We start from the raw sequence: 19167 nt of genomic DNA, 5'->3' as shown, positions 1-19167 counted from the left end.
CAATATACGCAAATCAAACAATGTGATAAACCATATTAACAAACTGAAGGAGAAAAACCATATGATCATCTCAATAGATGCAGAGAAAGCTTTTGACAAAATTCAACACCATTTATGATAAAAACCGTGCAGAAAGTAGGCATAGAGGGAACTTTCCTGAACATAATAAAGGCCATATATGACAAACCCACAGCCAACATCATCCTCAATGGTGAAAAACTGAAAGCATTTCCACTAAGATCAGGAACAAGACAAGGTTGCCCACTCTCACCACTCTTATTCAACATAGTTTTGGAAGTTTTAGCCACAGCAATCAGAGAAGAAAAGGAAATAAAAGGAATCCAAATCAGAAAAGAAGAAGTAAAGCTGTCACTATTTGCAGATGACATGATACTATACATAGAGAATCCTAAACATGCTACCAGAAAACTACTAGAGCTAATCAATGAATTTGGTAAAGTAGCAGGATACAAAACTAATGCCCAGAAATCTCTGGCATTCCTATACACTAATGATGAAAAATCTGAAAGTGAAATCAAGATAACACTCCCATTTACCATTGCAACAAAAAGAATAAAATATCTAGGAATAAACCTACCTAAGGAGACAAAAGACCTGTATGCAGAAAATTATAAGACACTGATGAAAGAAATTAAAGATGATACAAACAGATGGAGAGATATACCATGTTCTTGGATTGGAAGAATCAACATTGTGAAAATGACTCTACTACCTAAAGCAATCTACAGATTCAATGCAATCCCTATCAAACTACCACTGGTATTTTTCACACAACTAGAACCAAAAATTTCACAATTTGTATGGAAACACAAAAGACCCTGAAAAGCCAAAGCAATCTTGAGAAAGAAAAACGGAACTGGAAGGATCAGGCTCCCTGACTTCAGACTATACTACAAAGCAAAAGTAATCAAGACAGTATGGTACTGGCACAAAAACAGAAAGATAGATCAATGGAACAGGATAGAAAGCCCAGAGATAAACCCACGCACATATGGTCACCTTATCTTTGATAAAGGAGGCAGGAATGTACAGTGGAGAAAAGACAGCCTCTTCAGTAAGTGGTGCTGGGAAAACTGGACAGGTACATGTAAAAGTATGAGATTAGATCACCGCCTAACACCATACACAAAAATAAGCTCAAAATGGATTAAAGACCTAAATGTAAGGCCAGAAACTGTCAAACTCTTAGAGGAACACAGAGGCAGAACACTCTATGACATAAATCACAGCAAGATCCTTTTTGACCCACCTCCTAGAGAAATGGAAATAAAAACAAAAAGAAACAAATGGGACCTAATGAAACTTCAAAGCTTTTGCACAGCAAAAGAAACCATAAACAAGACCAAAAGACAACCCTCAGAATGGGAGAAAATATTTGCAAATGAAGCAACTGACAAAGGATTAATCTCCAAAATTTATAAGCAGCTCATGGAGCTCAATAACAAAAAAACAAACAACCCAATCTAAAAATGGGCAGAAGACCTAAATAGACATTTCTCCAAAGAAGATATACAGATTGCCAATAAATACATGAAAGCATGCTCAACATCATTAATCATTAGAGAAATGCAAATCAAAACTACCATGAGATATCATCTCACACCAGTCAGAATGGCCATGATCAAAAAATCTATAAACAATAAATGCTGGAGAGGGTGTGGAGAAAAGGGAACCCTCTTGCACTGTTGGTGGGAATGTAAGTTGATACAGCCACTGTGGAGAACAGTATGGAGGTTCCTTAAAAAACTACAAATAGAACTACCATATGACCCAGCAATCCCACTACTGGGCATATATCCTGAGAAAACCATAATTCAAAAAGAGTCATGTACCAAAATGTTCATTGCAGCTCTATTTACAATAGCACGGAGATGGAATCAACCTAAGTGTCCATCATTGGATGAATGAATAAAGAAGATGTGGCACATATATACAATGGACTATTACTCAGCCATAAAAAGAAAGGAAATTGAGCTATTTGTAATGAGGTGGATAGACCTAGAGTCTGTCATACAGAATGAAGCAAGTCAGAAAGAGAGAGACAAATACCGTATGCTAACACATATATATGGAATTTAAGAAAAAAAAATGTCATGAAGAACTTAGGGGTAAGATAGGAATAAAGACACAGACCTACTAGAGAATGGACTTGAGGCTACGGGGAGGGGGTAGGGTAAGCTGTGACAAAGCCAGAGAGAGGCATGGACATATATACACTACCAAATGTAAGGTAGATAGCTAGTGGGAAGCAGCCGCATAGCACAGGGAGATCAGCTCGGTGCTTTGTGACCACCTAGAGGGGTGGGATAGGGAGGGCGGTGGGGAGGGAGACGCAAGAGGGAAGAGATATGGGAACATATGTATATATATAACTGATTCACTTTGTTATAAAGCAGAAACTAACACACCATTGTAAAGCAATTATACTCCAATAAAGATTAAAAAAAATTCATAAGTTGTATTTAATTCCTACCCCTCTCTTCAGTATTCTAATTTCCATCCATGCATCATTTAACTCAGCAGTGCCATACCTGGTGTGGGGAGGAGTACCTCTTTTCATATGTCAACCGATTCCCTTCTATGGAGAAGCGAAACCCTTTCCTCCTGATGCTGTCTTCCGATTCAGATTTATGGAATTCATCATCATCTTTCTCTTCTCCACCAGACTGCTCTTTCTGTTTTCTTTTCTTTCTCCGATTTCTTCTTTCCTTTGCACTCTTGGAACTCAACTTGGAGGCTTCAGATGAGCTGTCTGAGAGCCCGCCTGCTGCACTAGGTTCTCTGGAATGCACTGAGGCAGTTACAGCTGCTGCCTGCTACATTGAGGAGAAATGGTCTTAGCATGGAACTAGAGAAGACTTTACCTTTAAAAAAATAGCTAAAGTATTTGCAAAGCATTTTAAAAATAATTTAGCTGACTCCAGCTAATCTTACATGGAAGAAACTCTGCAAGTATAAAAGAAAAATTTTTTCTTTCCATCTAATAAAGGCTTTTAGAGTTAATTTGGTTTTCTTTGTGCTAACATTGGTTACATTTGTATGATGTTTTACAGACTGCACATTCAAAAGGATCAATCAGACAATAACAAGAACATAAATTCATATTACTTTTGGGATTTGATTTACTCTAAAAATTGGTATCTAATTAGCACTGTTTTTTTTTTTTTTTCCACTGAAAAAGAACTAGAGCATGGAAGAAAAGCTGATCAGTAACTTGGGGTCTAATCCAAAGATAGGAGGAATGAGATAAAGAGCTGAGATCCTCTTTCCAGTTATTGAAACAGGGTTGTCCAATGCTCTCACAATATTATCAATAAAATTTATGGAAGGTGATAAAATCCCTTCCTTACCCCTCCACAATACTCTATTCAGAAGACTGGAGAAGGGAGGGTCAGAAGTTTCGTCTAAGCAAGACAAGATGTTCACTTCTCCAAAGACCATCCCCAACTTCTTTAATTCGGCACTGGTTCTTGCTGGCCACATGGTCATGGAATGAAAACAATGCTTTTTGATCACAACTTGTACTAGCCCTAGGTTGGCACTTTTTGATTATTATCATTGTTCCAAGAGTACTCTCAATACAAGGACTCTTGCAAATAAATTAATACTCCCCAAACAACTTTCTTCTTTAGTAAAGACAGTGAGTTTCGATGCTGAACGGAAAGAGTAAGGAAAGATGGAAGGGATAAGAAGGGCATTTTATTGTACTGTGAGTACTGACACCTCACTATAAGAACAAGTAATTCTTAGGTTCCCCGATCTCCATAAAAATTGGTGACTTTCATATGCTTATTGGATACTGCTGTATCAGAGAACATTACAATAGTCAATCACTTTCTTATTTATGTAAGAAAGGCAATTAAGCAACCACATTAAAAGGCAACATAGTTTTGGTTAAAGAAAGTAATAGACAATCTTCTAAGAACCACATGAACATCTTTTTATATAATAACCAATAAACTTTTTTCTAAGAAAAGATGATTTCTTAGGATTTTCTTCTAATGCCAGTATACTCATTCAGTAAGTTTCTCACCTGAGAAGACCCCAAAATCACATTTTCCCTTGTATTCTAAAAATTTTATGATGATTAAAATAGCATGAGAGAGTTCTATTGTGGTCCATATCATAAACATCTTAGAATAATTAAACTAAATGACTTATAGATGATGAAAACAATGTAGAAATCCTTACTAATCCCCTATACTACCAGCTTCTCTTAAGTACAAACAATTATCTGTCTCTCACTTTCTCTCCAGTATTTTTGTAACAACCAAAACAATAAAGAAAGTTTGTACCATGAGACAGGACATATTTGATTTGGTGAATTTACCTGAGTTGATTTGGTGAATTTACCTGAGCTGCTTCCTGTTGCTTTTTAAGCTGTTCAAGCATCTGTTGAAATTCAGCCTCTTTCTGTTCTGCCTCTTCTAAAGTGGCCTGATTCTGTTCCTCATAGGCCATGGCTACCACAGCCAGGATCAAATTTATTAGATAGAATGAGCCCAAGAAAATGACCAGCACAAAAAATATCATGTATGTTTTTCCAGCAGCACGTAATGTCTGAAAATAAGAACACCAGAATTATTTTTTTTCAATATTATTTCACTAACGGGTGGCTTTACCTGTCTCCAACTTACTGTGTGTCTTATAGGACTCTGATATAAATAATAATGACGACGTTCACAGCCCCTCCTACCTCGTTGACTGTCTGTTTCTTTAACATCATCCTCTTCCTTCTCCCCTAACTCATGCATTCAACATTCTGATGTGTAGGAGGGAATTCTTGGATTTATCAGGAATAAAGCAGAGTCAAATAAAGTACCATGGAGATCTCCATCAAAGAGCTGAGGCTTTGAATAAAGTTAAGGAAGAGACCAAAGTTATCCTTCTACATCTGCTTATTCATTTTCATCACCTGCCACCTGAAGGATGATACTTGAGCGGGTAAACAGAGTTGAGGGGAATATATGCCTTCTGTTTAGGAGGATCTGTGTCTGGGAAGGGTGGGAAATAGGTTTTGAGCCAAGGGGAAATGAGAGAGAATTGCTGCTCCTGGCATTGCTATGCTTAATATGTGTTATAATCAATAGGGTAATTGATTTGGATTTCATAACTAAGCTGGTTTTCTTATATACTTCCAATTAAACACAATATGTGTCTCTTCAGGTTCTCACCAGTTGGTAAAGATTTTCCCAGAAGTCCTGAGTCATCAGTCGAAACAGGGACAAAAAAGCCCAACTGAAGGTATCGAAGCTTGTGTAGCCATAATTGGGATTTCTACCAGCTTTCACACACATGTATCCTTCTGGACATTGACTGTAAACGTGGCAAAAGAAAGTATTATAAGAAATTCTGCTGTCTTTTTATTCTGGTAGCGTGCTATACTTATGATATTGTCTAGCCAGGAAGATTTGCTATTTCAAGGGATAAAAGTATGATAAATAAGCAATTAATACATTTCCCAACTTTTGACTTAACATAATTTTACTATCCACTTGATGTCATCATTAAAATATTGCATAGCATTTCTAGTTATATTTTACAAAACTATTTTCTGTTGGTAATTAGTGTGTTAACATATGTCTAGTTCATTTTCCTACCATGGATAATCCAGAGTTGTCTCATAGCTCACATATACTCATCTAAGGGAAACAGCATTAGAGCTAAAGTATAACTTCTTGTTTTATGAAACGTGAAAGCTTGTCTAATATTTAAATAATCCCCCACCTTATAAATAAGCTTAATTATAGCAAATTAGTATGAATAAAGTTACTTGGCTGTTATCTGTCAGTTTGTATAAAAAAAGAGAAAATACACACACACACACACACACACACACACACACACACACACACACACAAATGATTGTCTTACCCAGCATCTGAGCTATTTCCACACAGTAGTGCATCTGAAAAACCCTCCAGAAAATAATGATATCCTGTTTAGGAAAAAAAGTCACACGATGAATATTTGCATGACATTGCAAAATGAGAATAAGATCAGGCCGCTCTTTTAAAGTTCATAATTTTAAGTACATTATTATAATTTTAAATATATTATAGTTTTAAATACATTATATAATTTATTCAAAGGCACAAGTGTTATTCCCTCTAAATATTAGATATTATATTAAGGAGATTGGATACTTAGTTAATAGTACAAAGCATTTTTTCTTTATGAATGTAAAATTAGTGATAATCACAGGTACTAACATAGTATTTTAAAAGGTATCAGTGTTTTTTTACCCTCCTCATGAAAAATAAAAACTTCATTCTGGGAGCTTCCCTGGTGGCGCAGTGGTTGAGAGTCCGCCTGCCGATGCAGGGGACACAAGTTCGTTCCCCGGTCCGGGAAGATCCCACATGCCGCGGAGGGGCTAGGCCCGTGAGCCATGGCCGCTGAGCCTGCGCGTCCGGAGCCTGTGCTCCGCAACGGGAGAGGCCACAACAGTGAGAGGCCCGCGTACCACACACACAAAAAAAACAAAAAAAAACTTCATTCTGTAAAAGTAGATAAGAATGACAGGGATTTCTTTGCGTTCTCAAAACAGCTACATATTTCAAAATAAAGGGATTTTAACTTTTCTGAACTGTCTTCTGTATTTTTTAACACTTTATAAATGACTAATAATTAATTATAATTTACATTCTACCAACTTATAGAATATATCATAGGCAGCTTAGTAAAAGATGCATAAATCATGTCAACTGCTAAAACAAGTGAAATAAAAAATAATTTAAAATGTTGTACTAAAGCTAAAATAATTATTATAGGTGACTATTTCATTATCTCAAAGTTTTCTGTCTCTGGCAAATTCGTTAGATTCTTTCAACGTCCTGTTGAAGTGTCACTTCCTCTGTGAATTATTCCTTGATAGCTTCTACTTTCTTCCCCCTTAAAGACTAGCAAAATTAAGAAATCCTCTCACTGTGCTACCAGTAACATGTATAGCCATTATTATACATTCACTGTCTTGTATTGTGATTATTTGCTTACAAATACTGTTCCTTCTTGAAAAAAAAGTCTAATCATTAATTATTTCCATATTACTAGTGTTTGGGACCTAGTAGCCTTTCAATAAAGTTTATTGAATTAATAAGTGAAGGGGTGACAAAAAGAGAAACACATGGAATTAAAGAGTCATTTTGTAAAAAGGACAATTTTGGATTTTGTAGGAAAAATATTTTCTAGATGCTAAATTTTCTGAGAAATTTACTCTACGTATAGTTCTGTAAGAGATACAAAAATACATAATGGAACTATTTTAATTTTCAATGTCTTTACTTCTCTGAACATAAGAAATTAAGATACAATTTCTTAACTTTTAAATGAAATTAAACAATGTGAAAGGAATATGACAGTTTCTGGATAAATTTTTTTTTAGTTTATTTAATTTTGGCTGTGTTGGGTCTTGGTTGCTGCGCACAGGCTTTCTCTAGTTGCGGCTAGCGGGGGCTACACTTTGTTGAGGTGCACAGGCTTCTCATTGCAGTGGATTCTCTTGTTGCAGAACACGGGCTCTAGGTGTGTGGGCTTCAGTATTTGTGGCTCGGGGGCTCTAGAGCGCAGGCTCAGTAGTTGTGGCACATGGGCTTAGTTGCTCTGTGGCATGTGGGATCTTCCCGGACCAGGGCTTGAACCCGTGTCCCCTGCATTGGCAGGCGGATTCTTAACCACTGCACCACCAGGGGAGCCTTGGACAAAGTTTTGATACCAGATATTTATAAGTGAAGTTTTATCCATTAAACTCACTGATCTAGAAGTTTAATTTGAAGAAAATATAACTTTCAGTCATAATGTTTATCTTTAATTTTAATAAATTTAATTTTCTATTACTTTCAAAAATAAACCATTTTATTTATATTTGCATTTGGTTTAAAATAATCTTTGTTCAACAAATGGAATATTATTAGAGAAAATGACAAGAAACAGATTTTTAGGGCGGAAAGTAGCCTCAGATATTCTTGACTTCTTTTATTTTGAATGTAACAAAAATGGAGTCCAATAAATTTTCCGTAGAGTGAATAAATCCTAAGTGACATCCTCATAATCAGTTCCTTGATCTTAGATTAAAACAACAACATAAAAAAAAACAGATTTCAGGGAGTTGGTGACAGCAGTGGGCTTATAAGGATCATGTGAAGTAAAAAAGGGACATTTCATGTATTCCTCTGACATGTATTTTTCTTAAGGCATTTTTCTTAATCCAGCGATTTACAATTATTTGCAAATTATTTGTTGGCATGTCACTAACATCATGGAAGTGTACATCTGTATCAACCAAGGTATTTTCCAGATCTATAACTATAAAAAGACACTGATTAGTTTTTTTTTTATTATGCTATCATTACTTTAAGAATTATCAAACCACCAGTAAGTAAACTTTATGACTAATTCTACTTCTTCCACATAACCAGTCACTAAGACTTTCTTTCTTCTTTGATTTTTTTCCTAAGAATTAATCATCACCTTAAAATAATAGATACAGCTATATTTAAGCACATCTAGAGTCTAAGTCTTATATATTTCATATTTTCCTTTAAAAGGACATTCCCTTTCATGAGTCAGGTTCTTTCTGCTTTTGAAATATTGCTACTGGCAGATATTAAAATTATATGATAGAAAAAGATTGTTAATTTTGTCACTTTAAAAAGAGGATATCAGGCCAGTTATTTTTTCATCCTTTTAGAGTAGACTATTTAAACGTTTGACTATTTTGTCTAAACTCTTGAAATAAAGATAAACTGATTCTCATAACTTCACAGTTTTATGACATTTTTAATTTCTCTCTCTTAAACGTTGACTCTCATTTCCTTCTCTTTGATGTAATACTACTTTTAATTCTTATTCTACAAGTGTAAGAATAATGTTAACCTTTAGGTCTCACTTGCTTTCCATAACACAACAATAAAAATAACCTGGTAAACTATAAGCACCCTGGAATCATGTGCCATCACCATTATTCTCCCAGCATCCTGTGCACTTTCTGGTACATAAAACACATTCTGCAATTAGTGTTTAATGGGTTACATTTACATAATACTTTGGAGTTTACAAAGGGTTTTCAAATATTTTATGTCATTTGATTGTCTCAAATGAGACAATATACAGCATTGTACACTGTGATGAGAAGAATGTACAGCAACCCAATATCCTAAGAAAATTTCTTTCAAGCTGAATTTTTCAGCCTCCCATAGGGTTATCAATAAAATAGCCATTATAGTTATCAATAAAATAATTAAATGTATGTGCAAACCATTAGAAGGTGATTAAGAGATCACAACCTGTTATGCAATCATTTAAAAAATTTTCCATGCCTAGATGGAAAGACGATCAACAATGAAAAAATAAACCTACGTAACAGTAATTCTTACTTGAATCTTGAACATATGATTTCCAGTCAAACTCAACGAGAGTTTCGTTTACAAGTGTGCCATTGTAATTCACAGTTATATTCTTCTCTACACTATGTTCCTCCAGGGAAGCATTGGTGGGAGGCCATTGTACACATTTATTCCGCAGGTTGCCCATAAAGAGCTGCAGCCCAATCAGTGCAAACACGCTCAGACAGAACACAGTCAGGATCATGACATCTGAGAGCTTCTTCACAGACTGGATCAGGGCCCCTACGATGGTCTTCAGGCCTGAAAGAAAGAAGGTTATTACTATGAAGACTTAGAATGTCTGAAATACCAAAAGCTTCACACAATTTTCTTGAAAACATACACTCCATGAATAAGTGTGAAAATGATTGCAGTGCTAGTGGGAGAGCAACACTTCATGGAAGGCTGAAGTGCTTATGGAAATAAACTCTGGAAATGTAAAAAAATCTAAACCATGAAATGAAGATCCATATCCCATTAGGTTGGGAGAAAATAGCTGGAAGTTCATGGTCTTCACAAAGCCTATATTAAGGTCTTGTATTTCTCTGTTTTGCTGATGAAACTTGCCCCATACTTTCTTTCATTGGGGCCAGTTCTATAACAAATTACGTGAAGAAAAATATTTTAAAATTCCTATTCATAAGTAGGAAAGGTTTTGCTATAAAACTGGAAGTGGTTTGGAGTATAATTGCACTTTAGGATAATAACTCCTTGGGGAGTTCCCTGGCTGTCCAGTGGTTAGGACTTGGCGCTTTCACTGCTGTGGCCCGAGTTCAATCCTTGGTTGGAGAACTAAGATCCCACAAGCTGCATGGCATGGCCAAAACAAAAATGATAATAATAATAATAATAATCCTCCATGCAGACCCATGCTACTCTTTATTATCTTATTCCCTTCCTTTTTAAGCAATATTAAGATTTACATTGTATATACATTGTCATCAATGCCTAAAATGAACAAGAAATTACAGATTGGTACATTTGATATGGAACAAATCCTTGTTATGACTGATGTGGAGAAAAAAACCCAGGACATCTCTAAGTGCAAATCACATAGACTGTATATTACAGTGTCTCATGCAAGAAATTGTTAAGCTCCAAGGCTGATGAAAAATGTGAAAACATAAAATTTTATGTTCAAATAATAAGTCATTTTCTGAGTAACACCCGATTTTTATAATTATGATTTTGATGATTTTAACGATTATGACCCCTGATTTTCTGTAATGCTGAATGTCAAGAAAAGAGATGGCTGCTGAAAAAAACATGACGGGTGAGCCTCAGTGTTTAACCCTCACCTGGAATGACTGAAATTGTTTTCAGTGCTCGGAGAACTCTGAATGTTCTCAATGCGGAGACATTGCCCAGGTCCACAAACTCTGTCACATATCTGTAATAGGGAGTTCACACACAAACACAATAACAGAATACAAAGAAAGAGCTGTAGGTGCAAGGATCCTTATGCTTTACACTGATCACTTCTTACCTGGAATTACAGAAATAGTTTTCAAAGCTCTCAAGACTCTGAAAGTCCAAAGAGCTGAAAAATTGCCTAGGCTTACAAATTCTGTTACATACCTGTAGAATTAAATCAGAGTTATTCAAGATTTAAGCAGGATTTATATTATTTGCTTGGGTATTTTATAAAGACCTTCTTGGTGATTTTGAATGATAATATTGTAAGTAACAATTTAGAAATTTGGGTCTATCACTATGGTTTTCTTTACTCAGATAATTTAAGGCTGTTAGCTAGATGTAAACTTCATAACGTACACAATCCTGTTGTCATTTCAAAAAGCAATACAGTCGATATCATGTATAATTTAGGAGAATTAAGTAAAAAGAAAATAATTCTTGGCTATAGTTTCATGGAATTAGTTTAAAAAAATACATGAAAATCATGAAATCATCCAAGAGAAATTTAGACAGGTTGACTTATTGCCTATCTGTATGTGATCAGGATTTCCTAGTGTAACTCTTAAGTGAAAGCTAGGCAAATTAAGAACAATATTTTATGGGGGCCCAATGGTTACTCCTGCCATTACTGCTATTTTATTCTCAAGAAACAGTAGCCCCAATATGCCTTCTTCTGAGCTGTGGCCAGAGGGAATGGTGAAGAACCATCCTGACTAGATATGGAATTAAGATGAGATAGGCAGCTTCCGTAGCCCCGAGAATATCAGCACCATTTCTCCTCTGCCCATCCATCCACCTCCTTACACCTGTAAGAGGCCAAGAATGTCAGCTCCTGAAGGATGAGAGTGAACTGTATTGCTCCACCTTCCTCCACACTCTCATTTTACCTACTGCTGAGTAGCTTTCTGTTACTTTTCTGAGTGTCTTCTTCCTTGGGGAAGTATATTACTAGACAAAGAAAAAAAATAAGCAGGACTGCAGAAATTGTGCACAATACTGAGTGTATCTGGATGGGAAATAAGGATAAGAAGGTTAATATAAAGAAAAAGATGAAGAAAATTATAACGGGAAAGAAGAGAGGAAGAAAGGAAAGGGATCAGGTAAGATATAGGAAGAGGCAGAGACAGCGTGTTTTGTTTATATGTCTTAATTATCAATTGACTGATGAAATAACAATTTAGTGTTAAATACATAATATATTAACTACCTTATTTTTTCTATTAGTTTGATTTGTCAGAATGTTTTGATGTTTATTTTCTATTATTCTACCAAAGAAGCTGGGGAGAGTGTGTGATGTGGGTAAGGTCAACTGAAATCTGTAGGGTCAGCAGAACTGTTTTTGGCTGTAATTTTAAAAAGCCATTTTCACAGATGTATTATGAATACATTTATGCTTTCATAGGGGGTGTGTGTGTGTGTGTGTGTGTGTGTGTGTGTGTGTGTGTGTGTGCACCTGTTGAAAAAGCAGCATGTATGAAATTTGCTGACAGATGTTTGTTACATGTGAAAGTTGTAATTTCAGTTACTGCAAAGCCTTTATGCCAAAGTGTAATGCCACTTTGACCTCTGTTGCGCTAAATTAAAATCCAGAGCTTAAATATATAAATCACACTGAAATATTCTACAGTTAAAGCAAGCTTATTCTTTAAAAGCATGAGCACTTATAGAAGCCAAAATATAGTCTCTTTTGAAGCTTCCAAGAAAGGCACTTACGCAAATGTAATGACAGTGAAGTCAAGCCAGTTCCATGGGTCCCGAAGGAAGGTAAAATCTTCTAAACAGAAGCCCCTTGCAATAATCTTTATAAGTGATTCAAAAGTATATATTCCTGTGAAAGTGTACCTGGAGACAAGTATCCAAAAAGAATGGATAAACTAATCATTATCTTTCACAGCAATTTCAATTAATTGTCACTCTATTAGGGGAACAGATGAATATTATAAAAAGAATCTAAGCAAGTTAATATTATTTTCAGGGAAATAAAACATAGCCGTAAATTTAAATTCAACTCCCCAACACATGAAGAGTTGGCTTTAAATTGTCCTAAGAGTAGGGTGAGAACCACACACTGTATAAAGTGTATCTGAAATGTCTTAGTATTGACATACATGAAGAGAGCCTCTGAGAATTTCCCAGTACATTCACACGATGGAGTAGCTGATCAACAATATTGCAGAAGCATAAAATGATTTTCCTTTAGAAAGTAAAAAAACTCAATTTCAGCCAGGTTTTATGAATAAGGGAACATTGACAAATTAGTTTCAAGTTTTTCTCTTTCTTTAAGATAAGCTGGGTTAACTTACTTGGAAAAAAGAATTTTGTTAACATCAAAAGTGGGTAAGTTTAATTAAGGTCATAAGAGGTGAAAATTTAGTTTAGAATAAAATACTGAGTCTTAGACTGGAAACTTAGATGTTTCCAAAATTTAAATCTTCTACTCAGTTTAAATGAGCAGAAATTTAGAGATTTCCGAGTAGAAACTTAGATGTTTCCAAAGTTTTAATCTTCGACTCAGAAGTTGGAGAATGAAATCATGGCAACTAGGGCAACTTGAGACCTGTGGGCCTCACATGGTAGCTTTAATACTTTAGAAATCCTTTGTTTATAAATTTTTTATTTTCTTCAGAATTTTTATCCCTTTTTTGATTGGGTCCAACCTGGAAGTTTCCATGAAGGGAAAAAGCCCTTGGAAACACCCCCGTGGTGGTTGTTTTAAGGGTCAGCAGGCACAGAGCAATACTGGCTACCACGTCGGCCACGCAAGCAGACTCAGCAGCACTTATCACACATCTGGCCTCTCTGTCCTCAAAAGTATCCCAGAACAGAGCCCATCAATACAGTTAGTAATGCATCTGGTTTCTGAAAATCCTACCCTAACTTTCACTTCGGTTAGCTTAGCCCTCAATTAAATTTTCAAGTTTGAAAATCCCAAATTTTGTGGGCTTTTTTTTTCAGCAATTTTTTTGGTGACCACGTTTGAAACTGATATAGGCCTGGCATGGAGTGGATGTGTCTGATGGAAGTGAAAACTGTGAGGCTCAATATTATCCTTTTAGGGCAAGTGTAAGACTCACTGAATTCATCTGGAAATGAACTGGAACCAAGGTCTACCATATTGGTTCCTTTCTGTGAGTACTTTCGTAACATTTGCTTTGGTCACCGTAGATCCTACAGGAAAAGTGGCGAGTGTTCAAGAATAATGGGCTTCTGGTAACCACCAAGTACATGTGAAGGAGAGAGATTAAATACTAAATACATATATATATAGATATATATGTTTGTATGTCTATTTATCTATACACACACACATATACATACTCATGTAGGTCGCTTAAAACGTAAGTTGAACTTACTCTACATTCTTTGTCCAGTCGGGAGGGTTACTCATTGTCATAAACACACAGTTCGTCAAAATAGTGCACATAATTAGCATGCTGAATAATGTAGGTCATTGTTAAGGAACACACAAAAGAAAACCCAAATCCATGTATCATATTACATAAAACTAACATTGAAAAGCTCAACCTGCAGTTTGGCCAGGACTCAGGGACAAATACCCTATGGGCAAGTCATCTAATCTCTTTAAATTTCATTTTTATCATCCATAAAATTTGGATAATAATATCACCCTCACAGAGTAATTGTATAGATTAAGTGAGATAATGTATGAGAAAGCTTTATAAAAGTATAAAGTGCGGCTTTTGCTACTATTATTAAATCAATCTATTTACCTCCCAGAAGACTTTAGGGGGAAACCTGTGGGCACTTTGGAGTGGTACAGCTTTTGAGCAGAGAGCACTGACTTGAACTAATTTAGTTGATTAAAATAGTAAATTGTTGAGGAAGGCACATCCTTGCAGAATTGTAACTTCTTAAATACATGTGATACAATATAGTTGAATACATTAAAATTTATGTAGTTAAAGTACAGCATGGTGTTAAGGGTCGGGTTGCTCTATTTCAGCTGAGTTTGTAAACGTGTAGCAGCACTGGATAAGATTGAAAGTGAATATTCTTCAAGGCCATGACTTAACATGATGTGAATGTAATTAATATTCAACATAAAGGTGATCTTAGCAACATAAAAGTGACTTGGGCAAGTCACTCAGCCTCTCTGTGCCATGGAAGCTTCTTGTATCTCTACTGAATTTTATGTAGTGGAGCTAATCAGGTATGGAACTCATAGTTTGAGGTACAGATTAAATGGGTTAATATATGTGAAGTACTTGGAACAGGTCTGTATATTAGTAGACATGATCTAAGTGTTAGCTAAAACCAATGACTAACTATGACATAACAGAATTATGGAGCTGAAAGGGACCTTAAAAAACAACTGTTTAATCCCTATATTTTAGAAATCAGAGAAATAATGCGTAAGATCTAAAGAAATTAGATAACTTGGCCACAGACTAAAACACAGGTTTATTACTTTCACATCCAGTATTCTTTCCACTACAGTTTACTGCCAAAGCAAAAATTTTCCGTGTGTGAAAAAGAAAGTTTTCATCAAATGACCACATGATGGCACTAGGAACACAAACTAGGATGATGAAACCTCCATAAATGTAAAAACCCCGAACATATAAATTTTGTGTTTCAAATCTTTGATTTTTAATATTGTATTTATACCATAAGAAATCTCTTGCTATCAGTTTAGAAATAGAACGGATTTTTAGGTTTTAAAGTCTTTTTTCAAAAAATCAGGAGTGTAAGTTTATGATAATTATATTTCTATATTTATTATTGCCAAAGCTATCAAATGAGACATAATCAGAAGTGAAGGTTTTTGCCAATGAATATGAACAGATGAATTTAGTTGCAGAATCCTTTTTTAACACCAATGAGAATCTCAAAGCCAAATCCCTAAAGACCACTTGGAAATACAATCTTAGCGTCTTTCATTAACTTCCAAAGCCTTTACTAAGCAATCAGTTTTGCACAGCAGAGTCATAATTCAATGACTTAAATTTGAAATTAAGCCAATATTCCAGTACTTCCTCACAGATTTCATTAGGAAAGTTCAAAAACTAGCTGAATATTGGCCAAAGCCCCCTGATCTTCTCCCATGGAAAATATGCTTAAAGGTTAATTCTAAGGCACACTAAAATGCTTTGTATTATAGAGAGCTCTATATTGGCTCTGGATGGAAATTTTTTGCTATATATCATTATTCACTGCAAATTCTAGAAAATCAGAAACTTTGTACCATATCTTAAAAATAAATATGGCTATTTTACACTAGATTTGTAGGACTTGATACATATGTTTTTAGAAAGATATATATAATGTTAAAGACTTTGATGTATAATATATATTTGAAAGATATATATATAGTACATATATAATATTAAAGACTATGTAAGTTTCAGTGACATCTATGTAATAAATTTTAAGAATAAGGCTTACATGACCAAAGAAAATACAAAATGAGGGTGATAAAACCACAGAATATGGACATTTCCCAAGTTAATTTTATATTTAGCTACAAAGCATTTATAGATTATGTACTAATAGCTGATATTGATCACATGAAAAGGATATGAATGTACCAAAATCTTAATAGCTATTTTCCTAAGAGGATTGAAGGGAGTTAAAATGTACAGGGCAGAAGTGGCACTGAACCGGAAGATGGCCTTCCCTTTATTCAATACTATAAAAGTCTGTAAGATAGGAACACATAGAAGTATAAAAGTATAAACCATTTAAACTCTATTACCCACCTTCTATCATTTGTCAAAATGAATTATTCCAATGTTGCAACTTCCGACGTGCACCATGAAGACAAACTGTTACTGGATCTCTTCTTAACTAGAGACAACATCCAATGGTACAACTCACCTTTGACTTGATACTTACCTGCAATTTTATCGTATATAAGACAGCTAGCCAAGATAATTTATTTATTTTCTTAATATTTTAAATATCTGAGTTAAAGGAAAAAGTCTCAAATGGGTGCACGTATCATTTCATTCTACAGATCTTAGGACACTACATTCCTTTTACAGCGATTTCAGCTTTTCCATTTCAAATATCTTGAAAATTAATGCTCTGGAATGCAAAATCATTTAGTAAAACAAATAATATTTTTGAAATAAATATTCTTTTACCATTTCTGCTTATAAAATAAACATTATCACTCTATTTATAATAGGAAATAAACACAGCCACCATCAAACCCGGTCTTGGGTTAAATGGATGTAATCCAATAATTGAGTTCTGGAGGCCAAGCTCCCTGGAGAGTATCTGTTGACCAGGAGTGCTAAACTCTGTTTTGGGATTTCTGAGTTAGCTGACACACTGAATTCTAGTCCCAACTGGCTGCCTATTTCATGTAGTGCTTTCTTAGAGGAAAAGCTCAAAGCCCCTGCAGAATCTAGGATCCATGGATGTGATTGGAACTGGCATTCTAAAAATTAGACATATCTGAGCACAATTAGCAGTGTGTGGACAAAAACAAACAAACAAACAACAACAAAAAACAAAGCAGCAACATACAATCGTGTATCAAGGATTCTGACTCAGTGTTTCCTAAGACCTTTGTGTACATTCAGACTGGGGGGAGTGGAACCTATTTCTCTATGAAGAACATATCTTGAGAAGGGAACTCCAAATCTTTTAAATTTAAACCCCATTCTCCAAAAATACTGTTTTTCTGACTGAGGACACATATCTGTGTAGATCACATTATGACATAGCAAGCATTAACCTTATGTTTACTTTCTACTAAAAATCTTTGACAAGGGTTTATTCTCTACATTTAGTCTGCAGGTCATTTATAGATTTCTCATTTCTTTTCTCCTCTACCTTCAGGGTTTTCTAAATTGAAATAGAGTAATTACTCCAAAACATTTACTGAGTTGCTGTTTGAAAATAGCACTTCCTCGCTGGTATATGTCAGAGTGCCCTAAATCAGGGCTGTGAAAATGGTCCCCCAACCAGTGCTGGTCTCCAAGTTGTTCCTGATCTGTGACAAGATTTGAGAGTAAGTATTTAGAAACTTGTAAGACAATTTGACAGACTAATTTTACATCTGTTGAATGTAATAATAAAAAGACAGGGTGTATTTTGCAGGTCTGTTTTTCATTTCAACTTTCTGGAAATTAATTTTATTGTATTTTATAGAATGGCAACCACACCTTCACAACAGAGAGTTTGAGGTGCATTGCTCTACATCTAACTTTGACTCCATATTTCCACTTTCATCTTTGATGGACTGTGGGTCCAGAGTACAAAGAAAACTGTGTCATAACGTCCATTTATAGGAGGGGAGAGTTTCACCTGTGCTTACTGGAGGAGCAATCACCCGTGTCTACTTAGTGCTCTTTTTCTCTGATTCATTCAGTGCCGCTGTCCCTAAATGGCATTGTGAGATCATCATAAAATGTGCACAGACTTCTGCAATGCAAATGCCTTTGCCCTAGGGAGTACACACATGCAAGGACACAGAAAGGCTCTGAGTGAGCTAAATCAGGACCGAATATGGTCCACCTTGTAAACCAACTGCCTATGCTTCCTTTCCCCAAAATTATGCTGAGTAAAACCTGATGGAAATATTGTGATCTGGGAGTGGGAGACCCAGTAAAAACATAATGTAGAATATATCTTTTTAAAATAAGAATTCCCTCATTTCAAATAATATTACAAGCCTAATTTTGGAAAAGAAGTTACAGTCCATACGGGACCTAAATCATGGGCTGGAGGAAGAGGGGGATGAAGATGGTACTGATTGTCACTCAGTGGATAAGAATGATAATCCAGCTCATCCTGAGGAGAGGAGACCACGTGCAGAAGAGATGACCTGTGTCTTCGGCTCTGTGGCCACCCTCCAGCCCAAACCATGAGCAGACCTAACAAAAGAAGAAGTAGAAGAGATGGAGGAAGAGGGTGATGAAACCAAAGGCAAAGCTGCAGAGGCCAAAAGAAAGGGTTGGAGAGAGAAAGAAATTCTGCACTAAGGACCAAGAAGAAAAAGAAGCAAGACTCAGAAGCTGAACCAAGAGGAACCCAAAAAGGCAGGGCAAAGGGTCAGAACTCAGCAGGGTAAAGCTAACGAAAGCCACGGCACCCTGATGCTGATAAATAATTCTCAATCTAAAAGTCCTTTCATATAGAGGAATTAATATTTTGACACAAAAGTGAAAGGCAAAACGACAAAATTCCCAATTGTTCAAGCCTTAGATGGAAACTTTTACTGCTTTTAGGGTATATTCTCTTTATTTATTTAAAAAATTCAAAGAATGTATTTTAACTTCATATTTATAAGAAGTATGTGTACAGTGTGTAAGTGCTTACAATTAGAATGTATAATGGAATTAATGAGATTTTCCTGTACAGCAATATTTGTTCT

The 19167-nt window shown here is 35.5% G+C and overlaps 1 protein-coding gene across 6 annotated transcripts in view; it reads right to left on the bottom strand.

The window, feature by feature from the left end:
* The window catches only part of SCN1A (sodium voltage-gated channel alpha subunit 1), a 95791-nt gene that overhangs the window by 65190 nt on the left and 11434 nt on the right, over nt 1-19167 (bottom strand). For 3 of the 6 annotated variants that reach the window (XM_019922209.3, XM_019922210.3, XM_019922212.3), the window contains exons 2-10: nt 16362-16480; nt 14174-14263; nt 12534-12662; nt 10703-10794; nt 9396-9665; nt 5896-5959; nt 5196-5337; nt 4375-4581; nt 2553-2837 (exon numbers count right to left, since the gene is read on the bottom strand). In XM_019922209.3, coding sequence (XP_019777768.1) covers nt 2553-2837; nt 4375-4581; nt 5196-5337; nt 5896-5959; nt 9396-9665; nt 10703-10794; nt 12534-12662; nt 14174-14263; nt 16362-16480 — 1398 coding nt within the window. The remainder of the gene's footprint in view (nt 1-2552; nt 2838-4374; nt 4582-5195; nt 5338-5895; nt 5960-9395; nt 9666-10702; nt 10795-12533; nt 12663-14173; nt 14264-16361; nt 16481-19167) is intronic. The other 3 variants (XM_019922211.3, XM_033860060.2, XM_019922213.3) reach the window with 1 other exon arrangement.

The sequence above is a fragment of the Tursiops truncatus genome, chromosome 7, assembly GCF_011762595.2.
Source record: "Tursiops truncatus isolate mTurTru1 chromosome 7, mTurTru1.mat.Y, whole genome shotgun sequence".
Classification (NCBI taxonomy): Eukaryota; Metazoa; Chordata; class Mammalia; order Artiodactyla; family Delphinidae; genus Tursiops; species Tursiops truncatus.
The sequence above is the reverse complement of the archived record's forward strand: the minus strand, read 5'-3'. Positions and strand labels throughout refer to the sequence as shown.